The sequence below is a fragment of the Castor canadensis genome, chromosome X (genome assembly GCF_047511655.1).
Source record: "Castor canadensis chromosome X, mCasCan1.hap1v2, whole genome shotgun sequence".
Classification (NCBI taxonomy): Eukaryota; Metazoa; Chordata; class Mammalia; order Rodentia; family Castoridae; genus Castor; species Castor canadensis.
In genome coordinates, this window is record NC_133405.1 from 14,664,631 (window position 1) to 14,685,644 (window position 21,014).

The window sequence follows — 21,014 nt, forward strand, 5'->3', positions numbered from 1 at the left end:
GATCTCTGGGGTGAGCTAGCACTCACCTGGTCCCACAGGCTTTGTTTGCTCAGAGTTCTCCTGTGCTGGAGCCTCTGCTACAGGCTTTCCCCTTTCCAAGCACTGGGAAAGGTGACACTGCCCCGCGTTGTCAGGCCTGCGTGTTTATTTACAGTTCACGTGGGAAGTGGGTCTTCCCCCCTCTCCTCTGAAGTTTTCCTCCCACTGCCACTTTCAGAAGCTTTCCTGCTCCTGCTTACCGGGCGGTGCTGCTGCTCCTGCCGGCTGCCATGTTTGTTTATAGTTCACATGGGAAGTGGGTCTTCCCTCCTCTCACAAGCTTTCCTGCTCCTGGTTGCTGGGCGTGCGCCCCGCTCCCACCAGAGTCTCTCCGGCCCGCCCGGCTTGTTTATTTACGGTCCCGGGAAGGATTCCCTTCCCCCAATCTTCAGTGCTCAGGGCGCCCCACCCTCTTTCCAGCGTGTCTTAACTGTTCTTATTGCTTATTACTCAGTTTCTCTTTTTTCCCGGGTGGAGGTCAGTCTGTTCAGGGGGCTATGCTGCTCTGGCCCAGGCTTGTCTGTGGGGCTACCACGGTACCGTGAAGCTCACCTGGTCTGCGTCTTCCCACGCTGTATGGGCGCCGGCCACTGGCGGCCCCCGGGGCCCTCCTTGTTTCTCCGTTTAATGTGAAGTGGAGATTCTCTGCACCGGCTGGAGATGTGGAGGGGTCAATGTTATGCCTTTTCTCAGTGATTATGCCTGCAAAGTGTGTCTCCAGCGTCTCTCCAAGATTTCACTATAGGAGGGTTGCTTTCTGCTTCCTACCTCTAGCCGCCATCTTGGAATCCTCTCTCTCTCTTTTGGGTTGGGGATTCAACCAGGGGTCCTGCTCTCTACCACTGAACTACATCCCCAACCCTTCATCACTTTTTTGGCATGCTTTTGTATTTCTTTCTTTCTTTTTTTTTTTTTTGGCGGTACTGAGGTTTGAACTCAGGACCTAATGCTTGCTAGGCAGGTGCTGTACTGCATCATCCATTCCACCAGCTTTGGCATGCTTTTGGTGAAAGAAATTTATTTTATGTTTTGTGTGCCTTTTATCCTGTTTTAAAAAGTTCTATCCTATTCACATAATATCCTGTTTTTTCTTGGTCTGGTTCCCAAAGTTCTAGAATTTGAATCCTCATCAATGTGTGGTCATTAAAACCAAGCTCTTGGGGAGAAAAGTGTAGTTCAGTGGTAAGAGTTTGCTTAGCAAGTGGGAGGCCCTTGGTTTGATCCCCAGCACCAGAAAAAACAACAAAACAGGTTCTCAGTCTCCTGGGAATTGCCAGATGCCTTAGGGGCAACTGCTAATTGCTGTTGGCTTCTCCTTCAGGATATTCACCCAACTTGAGTTCTGGCCTGCCTTGACTTCCCTGCCAGGTCAGCTATGTATCAGAAAAGATTTAATTTTATTTTTCCCACCATGTTTTTGTGTTTTGTAACAGGAAGGTCTTCCAGGCATTATAATCCCATGTATGACCCATAAGAAAAGCTCTTCCATGTTTTTCTTTCTTTTTTTTTTAAAGCAGTGCTGAGGGTGGAACCCAGGATCTTGTGCATACAAGACAAGTGTTCTACCATTGGGCTACAATGCCAGCTCAGCAGTTCAATTTTTTAAATTCAAATGTAAGAGTTTTCCTGTATACAAAACCTGAAATAGTTTAAGAAAACATGATCTTTTACCCTATTTGCTGGTGACCTACAGGGGGAAAGACTGAAATCCTGTTCTGATTCGGAAGCTGTTTGTGATTGTTTGGGGGAGGTGATACAGAATTAAATCTTCACACAATTCTAATGATAAACTCATCATTGTCAGCCACTGCATGACTTTTAAACTAAGCCTTTTATACTATATAATTGTTTTCTTTATTCCATAATGGTGGCTAACATTTATTGAGCACTTACCATATACCAGGCATTGGTTAAGTGCTTTGTTTATATTAAAAATTTTACTCATTTAAAAAACCCTGTCAACTAGGTGCTACCATTTTCCCCATAAAAGAAACAGAGAGTATAAGCACCATATCCAAGGTCATAGAATTGCAAGAGGGAGAGCTGGAATTTAAATCCAGGCAATCTGTTTCTGGAGTATGAGCTCATAGGTAACTACATCATGTATTTCTAGAAGAAATACATCTTTGTTTACAAAACTCAGAATTTAATTTGTATATATCACCCAGGAGAACAGCACCTAGATATAACCCTCTGTTAGCATATTGGTCTTGTGATGATACTGTGTATGCATTACTTTTTTTTTTCATTTTTCTTTTATTATTCATATGTGCATACAAGGCTTGGTTCATTTCTCCCCCCTGCCCCCACCCCCTCCCTTACCACCCACTCCGCCCCCTCCCTCCCCCCCCAATACCCAGCAGAAACTATTTTGCCCTTATTTCTAATTTTGTTGTAGAGATAGTATAAGCAATAATAGGAAGGAACAAGGGTTTTTGCTGGTTGAGATAAGGATAGCTATACAGGGCATTGACTCACATTGATTTCCTGTGCGTGGGTGTTACCTTCTAGGTTCATTCTTTTTGATCTAACCTTTTCTCTAGTACCTGTTCCCCTTTTCCTATTGGCCTCAGTTGCTTTAAGGTATCTGCTTTAGTTTCTCTGCGTTAAGGGCAACAAATGCTAGCTAGTTTTTTAGGTGTCTTACCTATCCTCACCCCTTCCTTGTGTGCTCTCGCTTTTATCATGTGCTCATAGTCCAATCCCCTTGTTGTGTTTGCCCTTGATCTAATGTCCACATATGAGGGAGAACATACGATTTTTGGTCTTTTGGGCCAGGCTAACCTCACTCAGAATGATGTTCTCCAATTCCATCCATTTACCAGCGAATGATAACATTTCGTTCTTCTTCATGGCTGCATAAAATTCCATTGTGTATAGATACCACATTTTCTTAATCCATTCGTCAGTGCTGGGGCATCTTGGCTGTTTCCATAACTTGGCTATTGTGAATAGTGCCGCAATAAACATGGATGTGCAGGTGCCTCTGGAGTAACAGTCTTTTGGGTATATCCCCAAGAGTGGTATTGCTGGATCAAATGGTAGATCGATGTCCAGCTTTTTAAGTAGCCTCCAAATTTTTTTCCAGAGTGGTTGTACTAGTCTACATTCCCACCAACAGTGTAAGAGGGTTCCTTTTTCCCCGCATCCTCGCCAACACCTGTTGTTAGTGGTGTTGCTGATGATGGCTATTCTAACAGGGGTGAGGTGGAATCTTAGCATGGTTTTAATTTGCATTTCCTTTATTGCTAGAGATGGTGAGCATTTTTTCATGTGTTTTTTGGCCATTCCAATTTCTTCTTTTATAAAGTTCTGTTTAGCTCACTTGCCCACTTCTTTATTGGTTCATTAGTTTTGGGAGAATTTAGTTCATTAAGGACCCTATATATTATGGTTATCAGTCCTTTGTCTGATATATAGCTGGCAAATATTTTCTCCCACTCTGTGGGTGTTCTCTTCAGTTTAGAGACCATTTCTTTGGATGAACAGAAGCTTTTTAGTTTTATGAGGTCCCATTTATCTATGCTATCTCTTAGTTGCTGTACTGCTGGGGTTTCGATGAGAAAATTCTTACTTGTACCTTCTAACTCCAGAGTATTTCCTACTCTTTCTTGTATCAACTTTAGAGTTTGTGGTCTGATATTAAGATCCTTGATCCATTTTTAGTTAATCTTGGTATAGGGTGATATACATGGATCTAGTTTCGGTTTTTTGCAGAGTGCTAACAGTTTTCCTAGCAGTTTTTGTTGAAGAGGCTACTATTTCTCCATCGTATATTTTTAGCTCCTTTGTCAAAGACAAGTTGGTTATAGTTGTATGTCTTCATATCTGGGTCCTCTATTCTGTTCCACTGGTCTTCATGTCTGTTTTTGTGCCAGTACCATGCTGTTTTTATCATTATTGCTTTGTAATATAGTTTGAAGTCAGGTATTGTGATACCTCCTGCATTGTTCTTTTGACTGAGTATTGCCTTGGCTATTCGTGGCCTCTTGTGTTTCCATATAAATTTAACAGTAGATTTTTCAATCTCTTTAATGAATGTCATTGGAATTTTGATGGGAATTGCATTAAACATGTAGATTACTTTTGGGAGTATCGACATTTTTACTATGTTGATTCTACCAATCCATGAGCATGGGAGATCTCTCCACTTTCTATAGACTTCCTCAATCTCTTTCTTCAGAAGTTTATAGTTTCATTGTAGAGGTCATTCACATCTTTTGTTAGGTTTACACCTAGGTATTTGATTTTTTTTGAGGCTATTGTAAATGGAATTGTTTTCATACATTCCTTTTCAATTTGCTCATTGTTAGTGTATAGAAATGCTAATGATTTTTCTATGTTGATTTTATATCCTGCTACCTTGCTGTAGCTATTGATGATGTCTAGAAGCTTCTGAGTAGAGTTTTTTGGGTCTTTAAGGTATAGGATCATGTCATCTCCAAATAGGGATATTTTGACCATTTCTTTAGCTATTTGTATTCCTTTTATTCCTTCTTCTTGCCTAATTGCTCTGGCTAGGAATTCCAGTACTATGTTGAATAGGGGTGGAGATAGTGGGCATCCTTGTCTGGTTCCTGATTTTAGAGGGAATGGTTTCAGTTTTTCTCCGTTAAGTATAATGCTGGCTGTAGGTTTGTCATACATAGCTTTTATAATGTTGAGGAACTTTCCTTCTATTCCTAGTTTTCTTAGAGCTTTTATCAAAGGCTTTTTCTGCATCTATTGAGATGATGAAGTGGTTTTTGTCTTTACTTCTGATAATGTGCTTTATTATGTTTATTGATTTTCATATGTTGAATAACCCCTGCATTCCTGGGATGAAGCCTACTTGGTCGTGGTGAATGATCTTTTTTGATGTGTTGTTGAATTCGGTTTGCCATTATTTTGTTGAGGATTTTTGCATCAATGTTCATTAAGGAGATTGGCCTATAGTTCTCCTTTTTGGAGGTGTCTTTGCCTGGTTTTGGGATAAGTGTAATACTGGCTTCATAAAATGTGTTAGGCAGTTTTCCTTCCCTTTCTATTTTGTGGAACAGTTTAAGGAGGGTTGGTATCAGTTCTTTTTAAAGGTCTGATAGAATTCAGCAGAGAATCCATCAGGTCCTGGACTTTTCTTTTTGGGGAGACTCTTGATTGCTGCTTCAATTTCATTTTGTGTTACAGATCTATTCAGGTGATTAATTTCCTCTTGGTTCAGTTTTGGATGATCATATGTATCTAGTAATCTGTCCATTTCTTTAAGATTTTCAAATTTATTTGAATATAGGTTCTCAAAGTAGTCTCTGATGATTTCCTGGACTTCCATGGTGTTTGTTGTTATCTCCACTTTTGCAATCCTGATTCTACTAATTTGGGTTTTTTCTCTCCTCATTTTAGTCAGGTTTGCCAGGGGTCTGTCGATCTTGTTTATGTTTTCAAAGAACCAACTTTTTGTGTCATTAATTCTTTGTATGGTTTTTTTGGTTTCTATTTTGTTGATTTCAGCACTTATTTTTATTATTTCTCTCCTTCTATTTGTTTTGGGATTTGCTTGTTCTTGTTTTTCTAGGAGTTTGAGATGTATAATTAGGTCATTGATTTGGGATCTTTCCGTCTTTTTAATATATGCACTCATGGCTATAAACTTTCCTCTCAAGACTGCCTTAGCTGTGTCCCATAGGTTCCGGTAGGTTGTGTTTTCATTTTCATTGACTTCCAGGAACTTTTTAATTTCCTCTTTTATTTCATCGATGATCCATTGTTCATTAAGTAATGGGTTATTAAGTTTCCAGCTGTTTGCATGTTTTTTGTCTTTACTTTTGTTGTTGAGTTCTACTTTTACTGCATTGTGATCAGATAGTAAGCACAGTATGATTTCTATTTTCTTATATTTGCTGAGGCTTGCTTTGTTCCCTAGGATATGATCTATGTTGGAGAAGGTTCCATGGGCTGCTGAGAAGAATGTATATTGTGTAGATGTTGGATGAAATGTTCTGTAGACATCAAGTAGGTCCATTTGATCTATGGTATATTTTAGATCTTGGATTTCTTTATTGATTTTTTGTTTGGATGACCTATCTATTGATGATAAAGGGGTGTTAAAGTCTCCCACAACCACTGTGTTGGCGTTAATATATGCTTTTAGGTCTTTCAGGGTATATTTGATGAAATTAGGTCTTTGACATTGGGTGCATACAGGTTGATGATTATTATTTCCTTTTGGTCTATTTCCCTTTTTTATTAGTATGGAATGTCTTTCTTAATCTCATTTGATCAATGTAGCTTTGAAGTCTACTTTGTCAGAGATAAGTATTGCTACTCCTGCCTGTTTTTGGGGGCCATTGGCTTGGTAAATCTTCTTCCAGCCATTCATCCTAAGTTATGCTTATTTTTGTCAGTGAGATGGGTCCCCTGTAAGCAGCAAATTGTTGGATCTTCCTTTTTAATCCATTTTGTCAAGCAGTGCCTTTTGATGGGTGAATTAAGTCCGTTAACATTAAGTGTTCGTACTGATAAGTATGTGGTGATTCCTGTCATTTAGTTGTCTTAGTTGTTTGAAGGTTTGATTGTGTGTACCTAAATTGAGGTTACTCTCTACTGTCTTGCTTTTTCTTTTCCTGTGGTTTGGTGCTGCCTGTCTTTTCATGGTTAAGTTGCGTTTCACTTTCTGTGTGCAGAATCCCTTGAAGAATCTTTTGTAGTGGTGGCTTTGTGGTCACATATTGTTTTAGTTGTTGCTTATTATGGAAGACTTTTATTGTTCCATCTATTTTGAATGATAGTTTTGCTGGGTAGAGTATCCTGGGGTTGAAGTTATTTTCATTCAGTGCCCAGAAGATCTCACCCCATGCTCTTCTTGCTTTTAATGTTTCTTTTGAGAAGTCTGCTGTGATTTTGATGGGTTTACTTTTGTATGTTATTTGTTTTTTCTCTCCTACAGCTTTCAATATTCTTTCTCTAGTTTCTGAACTTGTTGTTTTAATGATGATATGTCACATGGTAGTTCTATTTGGATCTGGTCTGTTTGGTGTCCTGGAGGCCTCTTGCATCTGTATGGGAGTATCTTTCTCTAGATTTGGGAAATTTTCTGTTATCATTTTGTTGAATATATTACACATTCCCTTTGCTTGCACCTCTTCTCCTTCTTTGATGCCCATGATTTTCAAGTTTGGTCTTCTGATGGATTTGGTGAGTTCTTGCATTTTCTTTTCTCAGATCTTTAGTTGTTTAATAGTTCTTCGGTTTTTCCTTTAATTACCATTTCATCTTCAAGTTCTGAAATTCTGTCTTCTGTTTGTTCTATTCTGCTGGATTGGCTTTCCGTTGTGTTTTGCAGTTCTGTTTCGTTCTTTTTTCTGAGGTTTTCCATATCCTGGGTGGTTTCCTCTTTAATGTTGTCTATTTTTGTCCTGAGTTCATTTATCTGTTTATTAATCGTGTTTTCTGTTTCACTTTGGTGTTTATACAGTGCTTCTATGGTTTCTTTTATTTCTTCTTTTGCTTTTCCAAATTCTCTATTTTTGTTGTCCTGGAATTTCCTGAGTGTCTCCTGTACATTTTGGTTGACCCTATCCAGTATCATCTCTATATAATTCTCATTGAGTACCTGTAGTATATCTTCTTTTAAATTATTCTTGTGGGCTTCATTGGGTTCTTTGGCATAGTTTATCTTCATTTTGTTGGAGTCTGGATCTGAGTATCTGTTTTTTTCATTTCCCTCTGGTTCCTGTACTAATTTTTTGCTGTGGGGAAACTGGTTTCCCTGTTTTTTCTGTCTTCCCGTCATTGTCCTTGGTGTTGTTACTGTCCCTGTACTGTGTGCAATTAAGTGTTTTCTAGCTTGTAATAATAACAATGGTGATATTTAGAATGGAAGGGTGAGAGGAGATGGAGAGCAAAGAAGTTAAAGAAAAAGGGAAAAACAAATAAACAGACAAGTAGGAAAAAAAACAAAGAATCAAACAAAAACATTTCAAAGATATAAACAGGAAGCTTTAGTGTACTAATCGACAGTAAGCTTTTCTGTGTCTTCCCAAGCCATCTGGGCGTGGGCGACTGGCGGCCCGGGGGTCCTCCTGGTTTCTTCATTTAACGTGAAATGGAGATTCTCTGAGCTGGCTGGAGGTGTGTAGGGGTCAAAGTTTTGCCTCTTTTTGGTGGTTTTGCCTGCAAGGTGTGTCTTCAGCATCTCTCCAAGATTTCACTATAGGAGGCACACTTTCTGCTTCCTCTTTCTAGCCGCTGTCTTGGAATTCCCCCCATATTCACCTTCTTAACTTCCTTCTTTTACCCTTCCCCTGTTGTAAGAGTCCTCCCCTTAATGTGAGTGTTTTTCATAATACTGGTGTATTTGTATCCGTTCTATATTCCACATATAAGAGAAAACATGAGACTTGGCCTTCTGAGCCAGTTCCATCCATTTACCAGCAAACAGCAAAATTTCATTCTTCTTTATAGCTGAATAAAATTGTATTGCATATAAATACCACATTTTCTTTATGCATTCATCAGTACTGGGGCATCTTGGCTGTTTCCGTAGCTTAGCTATTGTAAACAATGCTGCAGTAAGCATGGGTATACAGGTGCCCTGATTGTATTCTGACTTACATTCTTTTAGGTATGTCTCTAGGAGTGAAATTGCAGTTCTAATTTTAATATTTTTGAGGAGCCTACATACTGTTTTCCATAGTGGTTGCACTAATTTACATTCCCACCAGCAGTGTGTGAGGGTTCCTTTTCCTCCACATCCTCACCAACATTTGTTATTGTTTGTGTTCTTGATGGTAGCAATTCTAACAGGAGTGAGACGAAGTCTTAATGTGGTTTTGATTTGCATTTCCTTTATTTATGGACAGGGATGTTGAGCATTCCTTAATGTGTTTTTTGGCTATTTGGACTTCTTCCTTTGAAAAAATTTTGTTTAGTTCAGTTGCCCATTTCTTCATTGGGTTATTGATTCTTTGGGAGTTTAGTTTCTTGAGCTCCCTGTGTTTTCTGGTTATTAATCCCTTGTCAGATGTATAGCTGGCAAAGTTTTTCTCCCATTCTGTGGGTGGCCTCTTCAATTTAGAAACCATTTCTTTTGTTGTGCTGAAGCTTTTTAATTTCATGTAATCCTATTTGTCAATCTTTTCTCTTAGTTGCTAAGCCATTTTTATTCCATTTAGGAAGTCCTTGCCTATGCTTATTAATTCCAATGTATTCCCTGCTCTTTGCTGCACTATCTTCAAAGTTTCAGGTCTGATATTAAGGTCCTTAATCCACTTTGAGTTGATCCTTGCACAGGGTGAAGGACACCGATCTAGTTTCAGTTTCTGCATGCAGATATTCAGTTTGCCCAGCAACATTTGTTGAAGAAGCTGTCTTTTCTCCATTGTGTGTTTGTGGCACGTTTGTCAAAAATCAGAGAGCGGGACGTCGGTGGCTCACGCCCGTAATCCTAGCTACTTAAGAGGCAGAAATCAGGAGGATTGCAGTTCAGACCCTCTCTCAAAAATACCTAACATGAAAAGGGCTGGTGGAGTGGCTCAAGGTGTAGTCCCTGAATTCAAGCCCTGGTACCACAAAAAAAAAAGTCAGGTGGGCATAGCTGTGTGGATTCACATCTAGGTCTTCTATTCTTTTCCACTGGTCTTCATGTCTGTTTTTGTGCCAGTACCATGCTGTTTTTATTACTCTGGCTCTGTAGTATAGTTTGAAGTTGTGTATTGTGATACGTCCAGTGTTGCTCTTTTTGTTCAGTGTTGCCTTGGCTATTTGTGGTCTTTTGTGCTTCTAAATGAACTTAAGGATTGCTTTTTCAATTTCTGTCATGAATATCATTGAAATTTTGATGGAGATTGTATTGAACATGTAGATTGCTTTTGGTAACATAGCCATTTTTACAATACTGATTCTTCTAATCCATAAGCATGGGATATCTGCTTGTTCTGTAGTCTTCTTTGATTTCTTTCTTCAATGGTTTATAGTTTTCCTTGTAGAGATCTTTCACCTTTGTTAAGTTTATTCCTAGGTATTTTATTTTTTTTGCGGCTATTGTGAATGGAATTATTTTCCTATATTTCTCAGTCTGTTCCTTGTTGATGTATAAAAAATCTACTGATTTTTGTAAATTGAGTTTGTATCTTGAGATTTTGCTAAAGCTGTTTATGGTGTCTAGGATTTTTTTTTTTTTTGGTGTAGTTTTTTTGGTCTTTTAGGTATCAGATCAGTCATTTGCAAATAGGGATAGTTTGACTGCTTCTTCTCCAAATTTGTATTCCCCTTTTATTTCTTCTTCCTTATTGCTCTGGCTAAGAATTCCAAGACTATAATAGGAGTGAGGAGAGTGGACACGCTTGTTTCATTACTGACTTTAGAGGAAATGATTTCAATTTTTCCCCATTTAGTATGATGTTGGCTATTGGTTTGTCATATGTAGACTTTACTATGTTGAGGAACATTCATTCTATTCCTAGTTTATTCAGAGATTTTATATAAAGGGATGTTGAATTTTGTCACAGGTTTTTTTCTGACATTTCAGAAAAATGAGATGTTCATGTGGTTTTTGTCTTTGGTTCTGTTAATGTGCTGTATTGCGTTTAATGATTTGCGTATGTTGAACCATCCCTGCATTCCTGGGATGAAACCAACCTGACCATAATGTATGATCTTTTTGCTATGTTGTTGGATTTGGTTTGCCATTATTTTATTGAAGATTTTTGCATTGATGTTCATTAAAGAGATTGGCCTGTAGTTCTCTTTTTTGGATGTGTTCTTGTCCGGTTTTAGGATAGTGTAATACTGGTTTCATAGAATGAGTTTGGCAGTGTTCCTTCCCTTTCTATTTCTTGGAAAAGTTTAAGGAGGGTTGGTATCAGTTCTTCTTTAAAGGTCTGGTAGAATTCAGCACTGAATCTGGTAGGTCCTGGACTTTTCTTTTTTGGGAGACTCTTTATTGCTACTTCAATTTTATTGCTTGTTATAGATTTGTTTAAGTGATTGATATCCTCTTGGGTCAATTTTGAATGGTCATATGTGTCTAGAAATTTGCCTATTTTTTCTAGATTTTCCAGTGTATTTGAATGTAGGTTTTCAAAGTAGTCCCTGATGATTCTGTGGATTTCCTTGGCATTTGTTATGGTCTTCCTTTTTTCATTTCTAATTTTATTAATTTGCATCTTTTCCCTCTTCATTTTAGTCAGATTTGCCAAGGATTTGTCAATTTTATTTATCTTTTCAAAGAACCAGCTTTTAGTTTTGTTGATTCTTGGTGTTGATTTTTTTTTTTTTTTTTGGTCTCTATCTTGGTCCTTATTTTTATTATTTTTCTCCTTCTGCTAGTTTTGGGTTTAGCTTGTTCTTGTTTTTCTAGGAGTTTGAGATGCAGCATTAAGTTGAACCCAGGGCTTACACCTTGAGCTGTTCCACCAGCCCTTATTTTTGTAATGGGTTTTTTTGAGATAGGGTCTCATGAACTATTTGCCTGAGCTGGCTTCGAATGGTGATCTTCCTAATCTCTGACTCCTGAGTAGTTTAGGATTATAGGCATGAGCCACCAGCACCTGGCTCTTTCTATGTTTTTAATATATGCATTCATGTTTATAAACTTTCCCCTTAGGACTGCCTTTGCTGTGTCCCATAGGTTCTGATAGGTTGTGCTTTCATTTTCATTAACTTCCAGGAACTTTCCTCCCTTATTTCTTCAGTGACCCACTGATCCTGGAGCAATGTGTTGTTCAGTCTCCAGGTGTTTGAGTATTTTTTGCTGTTTCTTTTGTTGTTATTTATTGCATTGTGGCCAGAAAGTATGCAGGGGGTTATTTTAGTTTTCTTATATTTATTAAGACTTGCTTTGTGACCTAAAATATGGTCTATTTTGGAGAAAGTTCCATGGGCTGCTGAGAAGAATGTATATTTTGCTGTTGCAGGATGTAATACTATGTAGATGTCTATCAGGCCCATTTGACTTATGGTGCCATTCAATTCTGAAGTATGAAACCTTTCTTTTTCTCCCTCTCTCAAATTACATGTAATGTAATAATCTCTCTCCTCTCCATATTCTGTATTGTACATTTTTACTATGCCCTTGTACTGTACTCTATCTTAAATTGTGGCCAGCAACTTACATGTCATATCTCTGTTACTTATTTTTTGTTTTTGAGACAAGGTCTCCCTTGTAGCCCAGGCTGCTTTGGAACTCACTATTTAGCCCAGGCTGGCCTAGAACTCTCCATCCTCCTGCCTCGGCCTCCTGAGTGCTGGGATTGCAGACATGCACCACCATGCCTGACTATTTTTGTTTATTTATTTCTTAAGCTTTGTGAAGTGAACTGTCTTCATATTATCATGGGACTCAGCACCTAGCAGAGAGGAGCCAAATAATAAGTCAGTAGATGTTTATTGAATTATGATGCATTAGAAAGAGGCTCCAATAGGTGTTAGCAGATGGATGATTTAGCATGAATCTTAGTTTTATATTGCTAGTATGGCATTATGCAAGTCTTTCATACTATACCTTTATTGCAGAACAAAGCACTACATAGTTTACTCTACTGTAGTCTGATGGGAATTCATTTTGTGATGGTTTCAGAATTACCCTTTTATTTGTTCCACCTTTTAAAGCATAAAATTTGTCAAGATAACACTTCAATTTGTTGTGTGTGCTAAGCCATTACTGTTTACAGATGGTATGTTGTAGCTGTCATTCAGATTGAAAGGGAAAAATTACACTCATAGAATCCCATCTGCTTTGTAGCAGGATTTAGGACTCACAACAAAACCTAATTTTATCTTTCTTATACATCAGTAATAGGGAACTTTCAAAGAGCTGATTGCTAAAAGTAAGCATCACTGTTAGGAATTTCAGGCTGTAAAAATGATGAGATTTCTTGAAAAAGATTGTTTATAAACTTGCTTGATATGATGAAACCTGTTGTCAGAAGAAAATGGGAAGCTATAAAGCCAAATCTAGGTAATAATTTGCATTAGATGCCTGTCTGAAGGTTAGAGAACCAGGTAAATGACACCATAGAAGTTTTTCTCAATCTCCTACTAGAGTCTGCTTTGAGTCTGAATAGTGCATTGCCCCTGGCAGTTGTTTAATATGAGTCTCCTGAATGAAGAAGTGCATGGATGGTAGCATCTCAGCCTGTTTCCTCATCTGTAAGGTGATGGTTTTAATATCCACGTTGCTGGACTGTCTCTAAGACCAGAGAAACTGCATTTCAAATGCCCCATGCAGGTGCCCAGCAAGTACTACGGGCTTTGTAAATGATATCTCTTGTTAATCATTTTCTGCACCTCCCCCACTCTCTTATATGGTAGTAGGTTGTTAGTAGGTTGATTGCCATGATCTTTCTGGTTGACATTTCTTTTATTTTTTCTTTCTATTTTTAGTTGTTGGCCCTCCATTTTTCCTTCTTATTTTATCTTTAGGAAGACATGTGAATAATAGAAGCACTTGCTCTTTAAGTAGTGTATTTCTCATGACTCTGTAGTGCTTGGATGAAGTTGTATGTATGCACAGCATGGCTCAGAACTTGTATTTTTCTATCCTATATGAACAGGAACCCCAGTGAGGGGATCAATGGACATGAGAGAATGTCACTGTGAAATAAAAGTTCAAGGGTTGGAATTATTGCTATTATACTCCAGGATCTGAAATAAAATGCTTTCTGTAAAATGGGAAGACTTGTAGGTACCAATTTACTTAATTTTTTAAAGGATAATTTTCTCCATAGGAGTCATTAATAATCACAGTAGAATTGAAATGCCCCGGAATGGTAATCTATACTCCAATCACATGGACATAGACTTTCAGAGAAATAAGACCTGAAAGATCATTGATTCCCACCCAACTAAATGCTTGATTTTCCTCTGTCATGACTCTCCACAGAATTGCTTGGCCTTTGTTTGGACACTAGTACTGATGGGAAAGGGTTCTCTACCCTCCATGGCAGGCATTTCATCAGCAAATACTTTTGACATTTGGAACAAAGTACTTCTTCATGGCAGTCTTTATAGCTTTCTTTCTTTATTTCTTTTTCTTTTTTTTTTTTTTTTAGGAAAAAACCAAGCAAGCAAGCAAGCAAAGGTGTACTTTATCAAATGAGTTTGGAAAACATTGCATGCAATGCCTATACCCAAGAGTCACAATGTGTCATGTGTTTTGCTGGGTAATATTGTAGCATGTCTAATCTTTCATATTTCACAAACTTATTTGATTGTGAACCTTTATTTTTCCCAGAAGATCTATTCAAGAGCAGCTTAGAGCAGTATTTGGAACATAGTAGGTGCTCAATAAATGTTTATTTAAAAAAAGTGAATGAACATAAAATACAGCTTTGTGAACTTTAAGGTACACCCTGTATTAAGATGACACATGTTCTGTGTTTCTGCAAGTGACACAAAGTAGAGCAATTGATTGGATGGCTACAGTCTTCTGTCTGTGAACTATCTCAAATATATTAATTTGCATTTCTTGGAGGACTTTGAAAATTCATACTTGAATTCTTAACTTATATCCTCATTTGTATTATAAAAGAAATATCAGTGATATATTTGCAACTGTGGTTAAGACAATAAGAGCCTGATTCTTCTTTCTTATCATTTATAGAATGAATGAATTGGCAAACACTTTTACCATCTTTTGATTTCAGTTTGTGTCTGATTGTACAAACACAATATTGTGCAGAACTCTTAAATGAAGATCTGCTCCAAAAGGGTATTGGTCAGATTAGCTATTGCGTTGCAGCTCTTTATTTGTGCTTAGCAACTAGTCCAAAGTAAGGAGAATGCACGCTTTTTATTTGTGAGTAATTGAACTTTCCCCATGGGGCAGCGTGACAAACTTCCTATGAAATGTGCATCTGCTCAACAAGGAACATGCTCTAATGGGGGCTTGGTCCAGAGTTGGTGAACTGGGCTTTTCTTTTTTCATGCTTTGGAATAAAAATTTAAAGGGTCAGGAAGAGAAACAGTATAAATCATAGTTGCTCTCACTTTTGTGTTTCTGGAGGCAATCTGTGTGGACATTCTAGAGGGTCAGAGACAAAGCAGAATGCAGCTCAGTGTCCCAACTTTCTCTGCATCCCATACTCTCTGCTTCATTGTCAGCAATAATCTCACCTTGTCCTTGGTGGCTGCTTAGTGATAACCCCATCTTTAGTTGCCTTTCCTGCCTTAGTTTTTCTGCCTTCAGTCTGTTTCCAACCTAGAACATTTCTTAAAGTGTAACATCTTTTTTAACCATCATTTCATTCCTTTTTGTTAGGGTGGAATGCTATTTTATTGGCACAATTGTTGGAGACATTTTAGCGATTAAAAACACCAGTATGTTTTTCTTATATCTGTGGATTTAACATGCTGTTGGAACTCATAGAAATTTCTTAGGACCTCAGAAAGCTTTTGCTATGTTGTAATGAGGGGTAGGGTGGGGAGTGACTTGTTCAAGATTGCAGAGCAACTCAGTGGCTGAGCTAAAGTGAGGCCTTGCTTCTCCTGCTCTCAGCCCATGAGCTTTTAGGCAAGAGTTGGAATGATATGGGAAGAATCAAGTTGCACATATTAGTACTTTCAGATCTGCCATCTGATATACAGTTCATCAATTTATATCCATAGGTATTCCTGCTGACCAAATCAGGGGAGAAATTTGGGAAGGGATGTTTTTATGTCTAATGCTCTTTTATTTAAACCATATGTCATTGTGACTTTTGTAGGTGTGGAGAAAAGAGAAGATTCGAGTCCTTTTCCCATTATCTTTCCACTGTGTCTCCATGCCTAAAAGTGTGAATGTGTGACACATGTCTCTGGCTATTACAAGCATATCCTTTTATCTGAGGAAACACAGCCTCCAAAGAGTGTCAATGTGTACACCTTGGCCTGAGATACACACCAGATATCTATCTGTCGGTCTGTCTATCTATTTATCTATCTATCTATTTACCATCTATATGTGTATTCCTGTGTATATATATACCTGTTACTTATAAGGCATTGTTATTAATTTTTATGTTTTGTCCAATCATAGGCTTATAATGGCTTGTATCTTATGAAAATAAAAGTGCCAATTCATTGCTTTATGTTTCAAATCTGGGGAGGCAGTCATTCTGTAAATAGATACTATATTCCACTGCGTGGTGTGGCTCATGGAGAACTTGTTTAATTCCCTTGAGAAGCATTGGCCTTGATAAACCATATCCGTATGGTAGGATTTGAGGAGCACAAGAAAGGCAATGTGTCATCAGCCTGACACCACTAGATACCAGGACTTTGAAGGCACTTTTTTTAAAATAAGAGAGCAGATAGAAATTATGGCTTCATAAGATATATGAAGCCACAGGCAATAAAACCAGCAATCTGAAATAGCCTAGTTCAATGACCTATTTTCTTTAAAAAGTTATCGTTGTTCATGGACCAGAGGCAGATAAGGGGCTTTGATTTTTGGTCCCTGCAATATCAGAACATTTGAACATTAGAAGTTCTCATTTAAGATCTGGGACAAATAGAAAAATAAACATTGTTTCATTTGTAATGATAAAAAATGAAATAACATGCTATTGTTTATGTGGTACCGGCTGTTACACCAGCTATTTCACAGTTTATAGATAAGAAAACTGAGGCTCAGAGAGGCTCAGTAACTTACCTGTATTTGTACAAGTAGCAAATGCACCAAGCTGGATTTGAATCCAGGTCTCTCTGATCCTCTCTTTCTGATTTACAGAATGGGATAATATTATCACCTCAGGAGTCTTTTAGGGATCCAATAAGATAGAAGATCCTAAAAGTGCTTTGTAATTGTTAATAAGGCTTTGTGGATGAGATACTGTCAGAAATAGAAGAGAATGTACTACAGTGTCTCCTTATGACTGTCCCCCCTTCAAATAAATACGAATGTTCTGATGTTTGCACATTTCCCCTTGGCTTTCTGGTGGGTGAGAGTAGATTATATATAGGACACAGATTCTGAGAAGTAGGTCACAGGTTGTACACGTCCAGTGATGTTTTCAAGGACACTCATTCCCTATGGCTAAGGGAGGAAAGAGATTTGCTATGTATCTGTAGAAAGAGTTCTTTTGGACACAGTGAGAAATCTTGTGTGTGTCTAGCTGCACTTTAACATGGATGTCTTTTCCTCCCCTTTCTTGTTTGTCATAGAAACCGAGCTGCTCCTCTGTGTGAAGGACATCAGTCACTTCTTAATGCAAGACATCGCCTTCCTGTCTGGTAAGCAAACATTTTCATGTGTTTAAGTGCAGATAAAAGTATGAGCTGATGAGCAGTTATTTTGGCAGTTAGTATTAAATATACTGCTCTTACTCTCTATATGCATATGCATATATTAGTTTGAGAAACATTATTTTAATAAACATTAATATGCTATGCACCTATTTGCTAAACAAATGGGCCTTCAGGTTTAAAACATGTTTAAATATGTTATTAAAACCAACCTACCACTCTTGTACATTTGACTTCAGACAAATCTTCAGACCCCCATGACAGGTGTGTCTCCCAGGTGGGTGCAGGCTGGATGAGAGGGAAGAAGTTGAGGTAGCTTCCTTGAGGTTTTCTCTTCTGTCATAGTTCTGACTATTCAAAGTTTATTACAAATGTGGACAAGTCACTCAAATTATAAACCATGTGTTAAATAATTTCTAAGGACTTCATTTACACATGATAAAGTTTAATTTGCTCAAAAATGTATTATTTATATAGCTATTTTATATAATTTTTAAATGTAAAGTATACATTACATAAAAGTTACCATCTTAACCATCTTAAGAACACAGTTCAATGGCATTAAGTATGTTCACATTTTTGTGTGTCATTACCACCACCTTTGTCTAGAATTCCTTTTATTTTGAAAAATTGAAACTCTGTACCCTACTCTATGTAGCGCCATAACAAATGCTATTTTCCTTTCTGTCTCTATGGATTTGACTATTCTAGCTATTTGATATAATGTTATTTGTCATTTGGTGACAGACTTATTTCGCTTAGTATACTATCCTTAAGTATCATCCATATTATACCATGTGCCAGAATTTCTTTCCTTTTAAAGGTCAAATAATATTTCATTGTATGTATATACTACATTTTAAAAAAGTTTTCTTTTTAAAAAAACCTTTTTATTATTGTTGTGCTGGGGGTACATTGTGACATTTACAAAAGTTCTTACAATATATCATAATTGAATTCGTCCCCTCCATCATCTACATTTTCTTTATTCGTTCATCTGTTGATGAATGCTTGGGTTGTTTCTATCTTTTTGATGATTGTCAACAGTCCTGCTAAAGAGCATTGTGCACTTTTAGAGATGTAACTATGGTAAACTTCCCCACTCCTTTTGTTACTGGTCAGATTCTAGGGAAAATTTGGCTTAACAACAAGGAAATTATTTTTAGGCATTAGAGTAACTTGAATGATACCATTAACTATTATATTTTCTATATGAAGCAGGTAAAGAAAAAAAAATTACCAGCATATACATTGTTTCCACGTAAATTAAGTGCTCCCTTGTTATTGAGAGTATGGCACCTAATGTGGTCATTTTAGTAAACAAGCATTGACTTTACAGGTGATCCCAATTGGACACTGCAGTCTGGCCTCTGCTTTTTTAATGATTATAATTCGTTGCAATTGTGAATTAATGGTGACTTAATTAATGTGGTTTTCTGTTTCATTTTATAAATGACATACTATAGTGCTCCCTTATCTGCAGCTTCACTTTCTGCCATTTTTTATTATCTGTTATCAACTACGGTCTGAAAATATTAAATGGAAAATTCCAGAAATCAACAATTGATAAGTTCTAAATAGTGTACCATTCTGAGTGGTGTGATCAAATCTTATACTGTCCTACTTTATCCCATCTGGGAAGTGAATCATCTCCTAGTCCAGGATATCTGTGTTGTCTAAGCTACTGACCTATTAGTCACCTATAGCCATCTTCTTAGCAGATTGACTGTGATCCTTGTTTGAGAAACCCTTCTTCTTTTTATTTTTAACTCTTCTTTCTTTCCTTCTTTTTAGACAAGGTTTTGCTATGTAGCCCAGGTTGGCCTCGAATTCATGATCCTCTTGCTTCAGCCTCCTGAGTACTGGTATTATAGAGATGTGCCATCATATCTTACTCTTATTTTTCTTAAAAATGGCCCCAAAACGCAAGAATAAGTGATGCAAAGCTGGGCTTGGATTCAATCCCCAGCAATGCAAAAGGAAAAAAAAAGAATACTGATAATAGTGATGCAGAGGTAGTACCATGGCATAAAACATGGAAGGATAGATTAACTCTGGTATTGTGTGCAACCCTGCAGGGCATATAGGAAAAGCCATTTATACCAGGTTCACTAGTGGGTTTCAAGCCACTGGGGGTCTTTGAAGGTATCCTTTGTAGAAAAATGGGGATTACTATTCTGTCTTAGTAAATCCGGTCATATGTTAGGTTTGCTTTTAAGATTTGGGGATTTTATTTAAGATTGTCAGTGTTTTCTGAGCTAGTGAGGTAGCTCAGTTGTAGAGCACTTAGTGTTCTCTAAACTGTGTTCTGAGTAGAACCATCCTCAGGGCTTGCTTCATCATCCAGACCTCGCTCCGCACTTATCCTTTCTTATCTATGACAGAGAAAAATAATTGAAACCTCCCAATGTAGAATATCAATATCTTTTTCATTCTTTCCTCACAAATATACTACCTAGTACACTACTTGTAAGTGCTCAGTGGTAGTAACAGTTGATAAGTTAGTCTGTGCTATTGTTATAGGAACCACATATGTCCTTTCCTTTGATAGATATAGTTTGCATAAGTGTCACATGGTTTTGTCCTTAACTAGAGTGTTCACCAGCTTGTTGTATTACACATATATAACATATATATTAAATTATATATTGCACATTGTTTATATAATTAGTTCTACAGTATAACCCACCTACATTTAGGATTATGACCCCTTTGGTGAACTGACTACTTTGTAATTGTCAAATAATCTTCTTTTTTAAAAAAAATTATACTCGTTTATTCATATGTACATACATTGTTTGGCCCATTTCTCCCCCCTGGCCCCCATCCTCTTCCTCTCCCTCCCCTCCCTTGCTTTCCAGGCAGAATCTGTTCTGTCCTTATCTCTAATTTTGTTGGAAAGAAAACAAAAGCAATAATAAGAGAGACTCAAATAAGCTTCTTAATATCTAGTAATAGTCTTGGCTCTGAAATCTACTTTGTCTTATAGGCAGCATAGAGTTGGGTCTTGCTTTTTATTCAGTTTGATGATCTTTGACTTTTAATTCTAATACCTAGATCATTTACATTTAAGGTAATTGTTCATATGATTCTGTTTAAATTTACCATATTACTACTTGTTTTCTATTTTTTTCCATTTCTGCCTTCTTTTTTTGTTTGAGTGGGACTGGGGTTTGAATTCATGGCTTCATGTTTGAAAAGCTGGCACTCTGCCGCTTAAGCCATTTTGCTCTGGTGATTTTGGAGATGGAGGTCTCACAAACTATTTGCCCAGGATGGCCTTGAACAATCTCAGCTTCCCAAGTAGCTAGGATCACAGGTGTGAGCCACCAGTGCCTGGCTTCTGCCTTCTTTTGCATTATTTTTATCATATATAAAAAATGTATAGACATATTTTTAATGTATTTTTATCAGCATAAATTAATTGTTTAAAGGAATTTCATTGTAACATTTATACACATGCATATAATGTACTTTGATCAAATTCACTGCCTCAGTTATTCTTTCCAATCCCTCACCTGCTCTTCCCCCCTTTAATGCTTTTTAGTGGGTTTCATTATGCTATTTCATATATATCTATTATATATAAATCTATTATTCAATTATATTCACCCTACCATCACTCTCTCATTTCTCCCATCATTCTGTCATTTCTCCCATAACTCTGTCATTGGTTCCTCCCTACAAACAGTCCACCTTCTACAATCACGTTATATTATTATCATGTTTCTAGGTCTTGATTCCACATATGAGTGAAACATACAAGATTTGTCTTT

At 37.4% G+C, this 21,014-nt stretch overlaps 1 protein-coding gene across 7 annotated transcripts in view; it reads left to right on the plus strand.

Moving 5' to 3' along the window:
* Positions 1–21,014, plus strand: part of Mcf2 (MCF.2 cell line derived transforming sequence) — a 104,612-nt gene that overhangs the window by 21,573 nt on the left and 62,025 nt on the right. For all 7 annotated transcript variants that reach the window (XM_074062689.1, XM_074062688.1, XM_074062690.1 and 4 more), the window contains exon 2: positions 17,158–17,226. In XM_074062689.1, the coding sequence (XP_073918790.1) occupies positions 17,158–17,226 (69 nt within the window). The remainder of the gene's footprint in view (positions 1–17,157; positions 17,227–21,014) is intronic.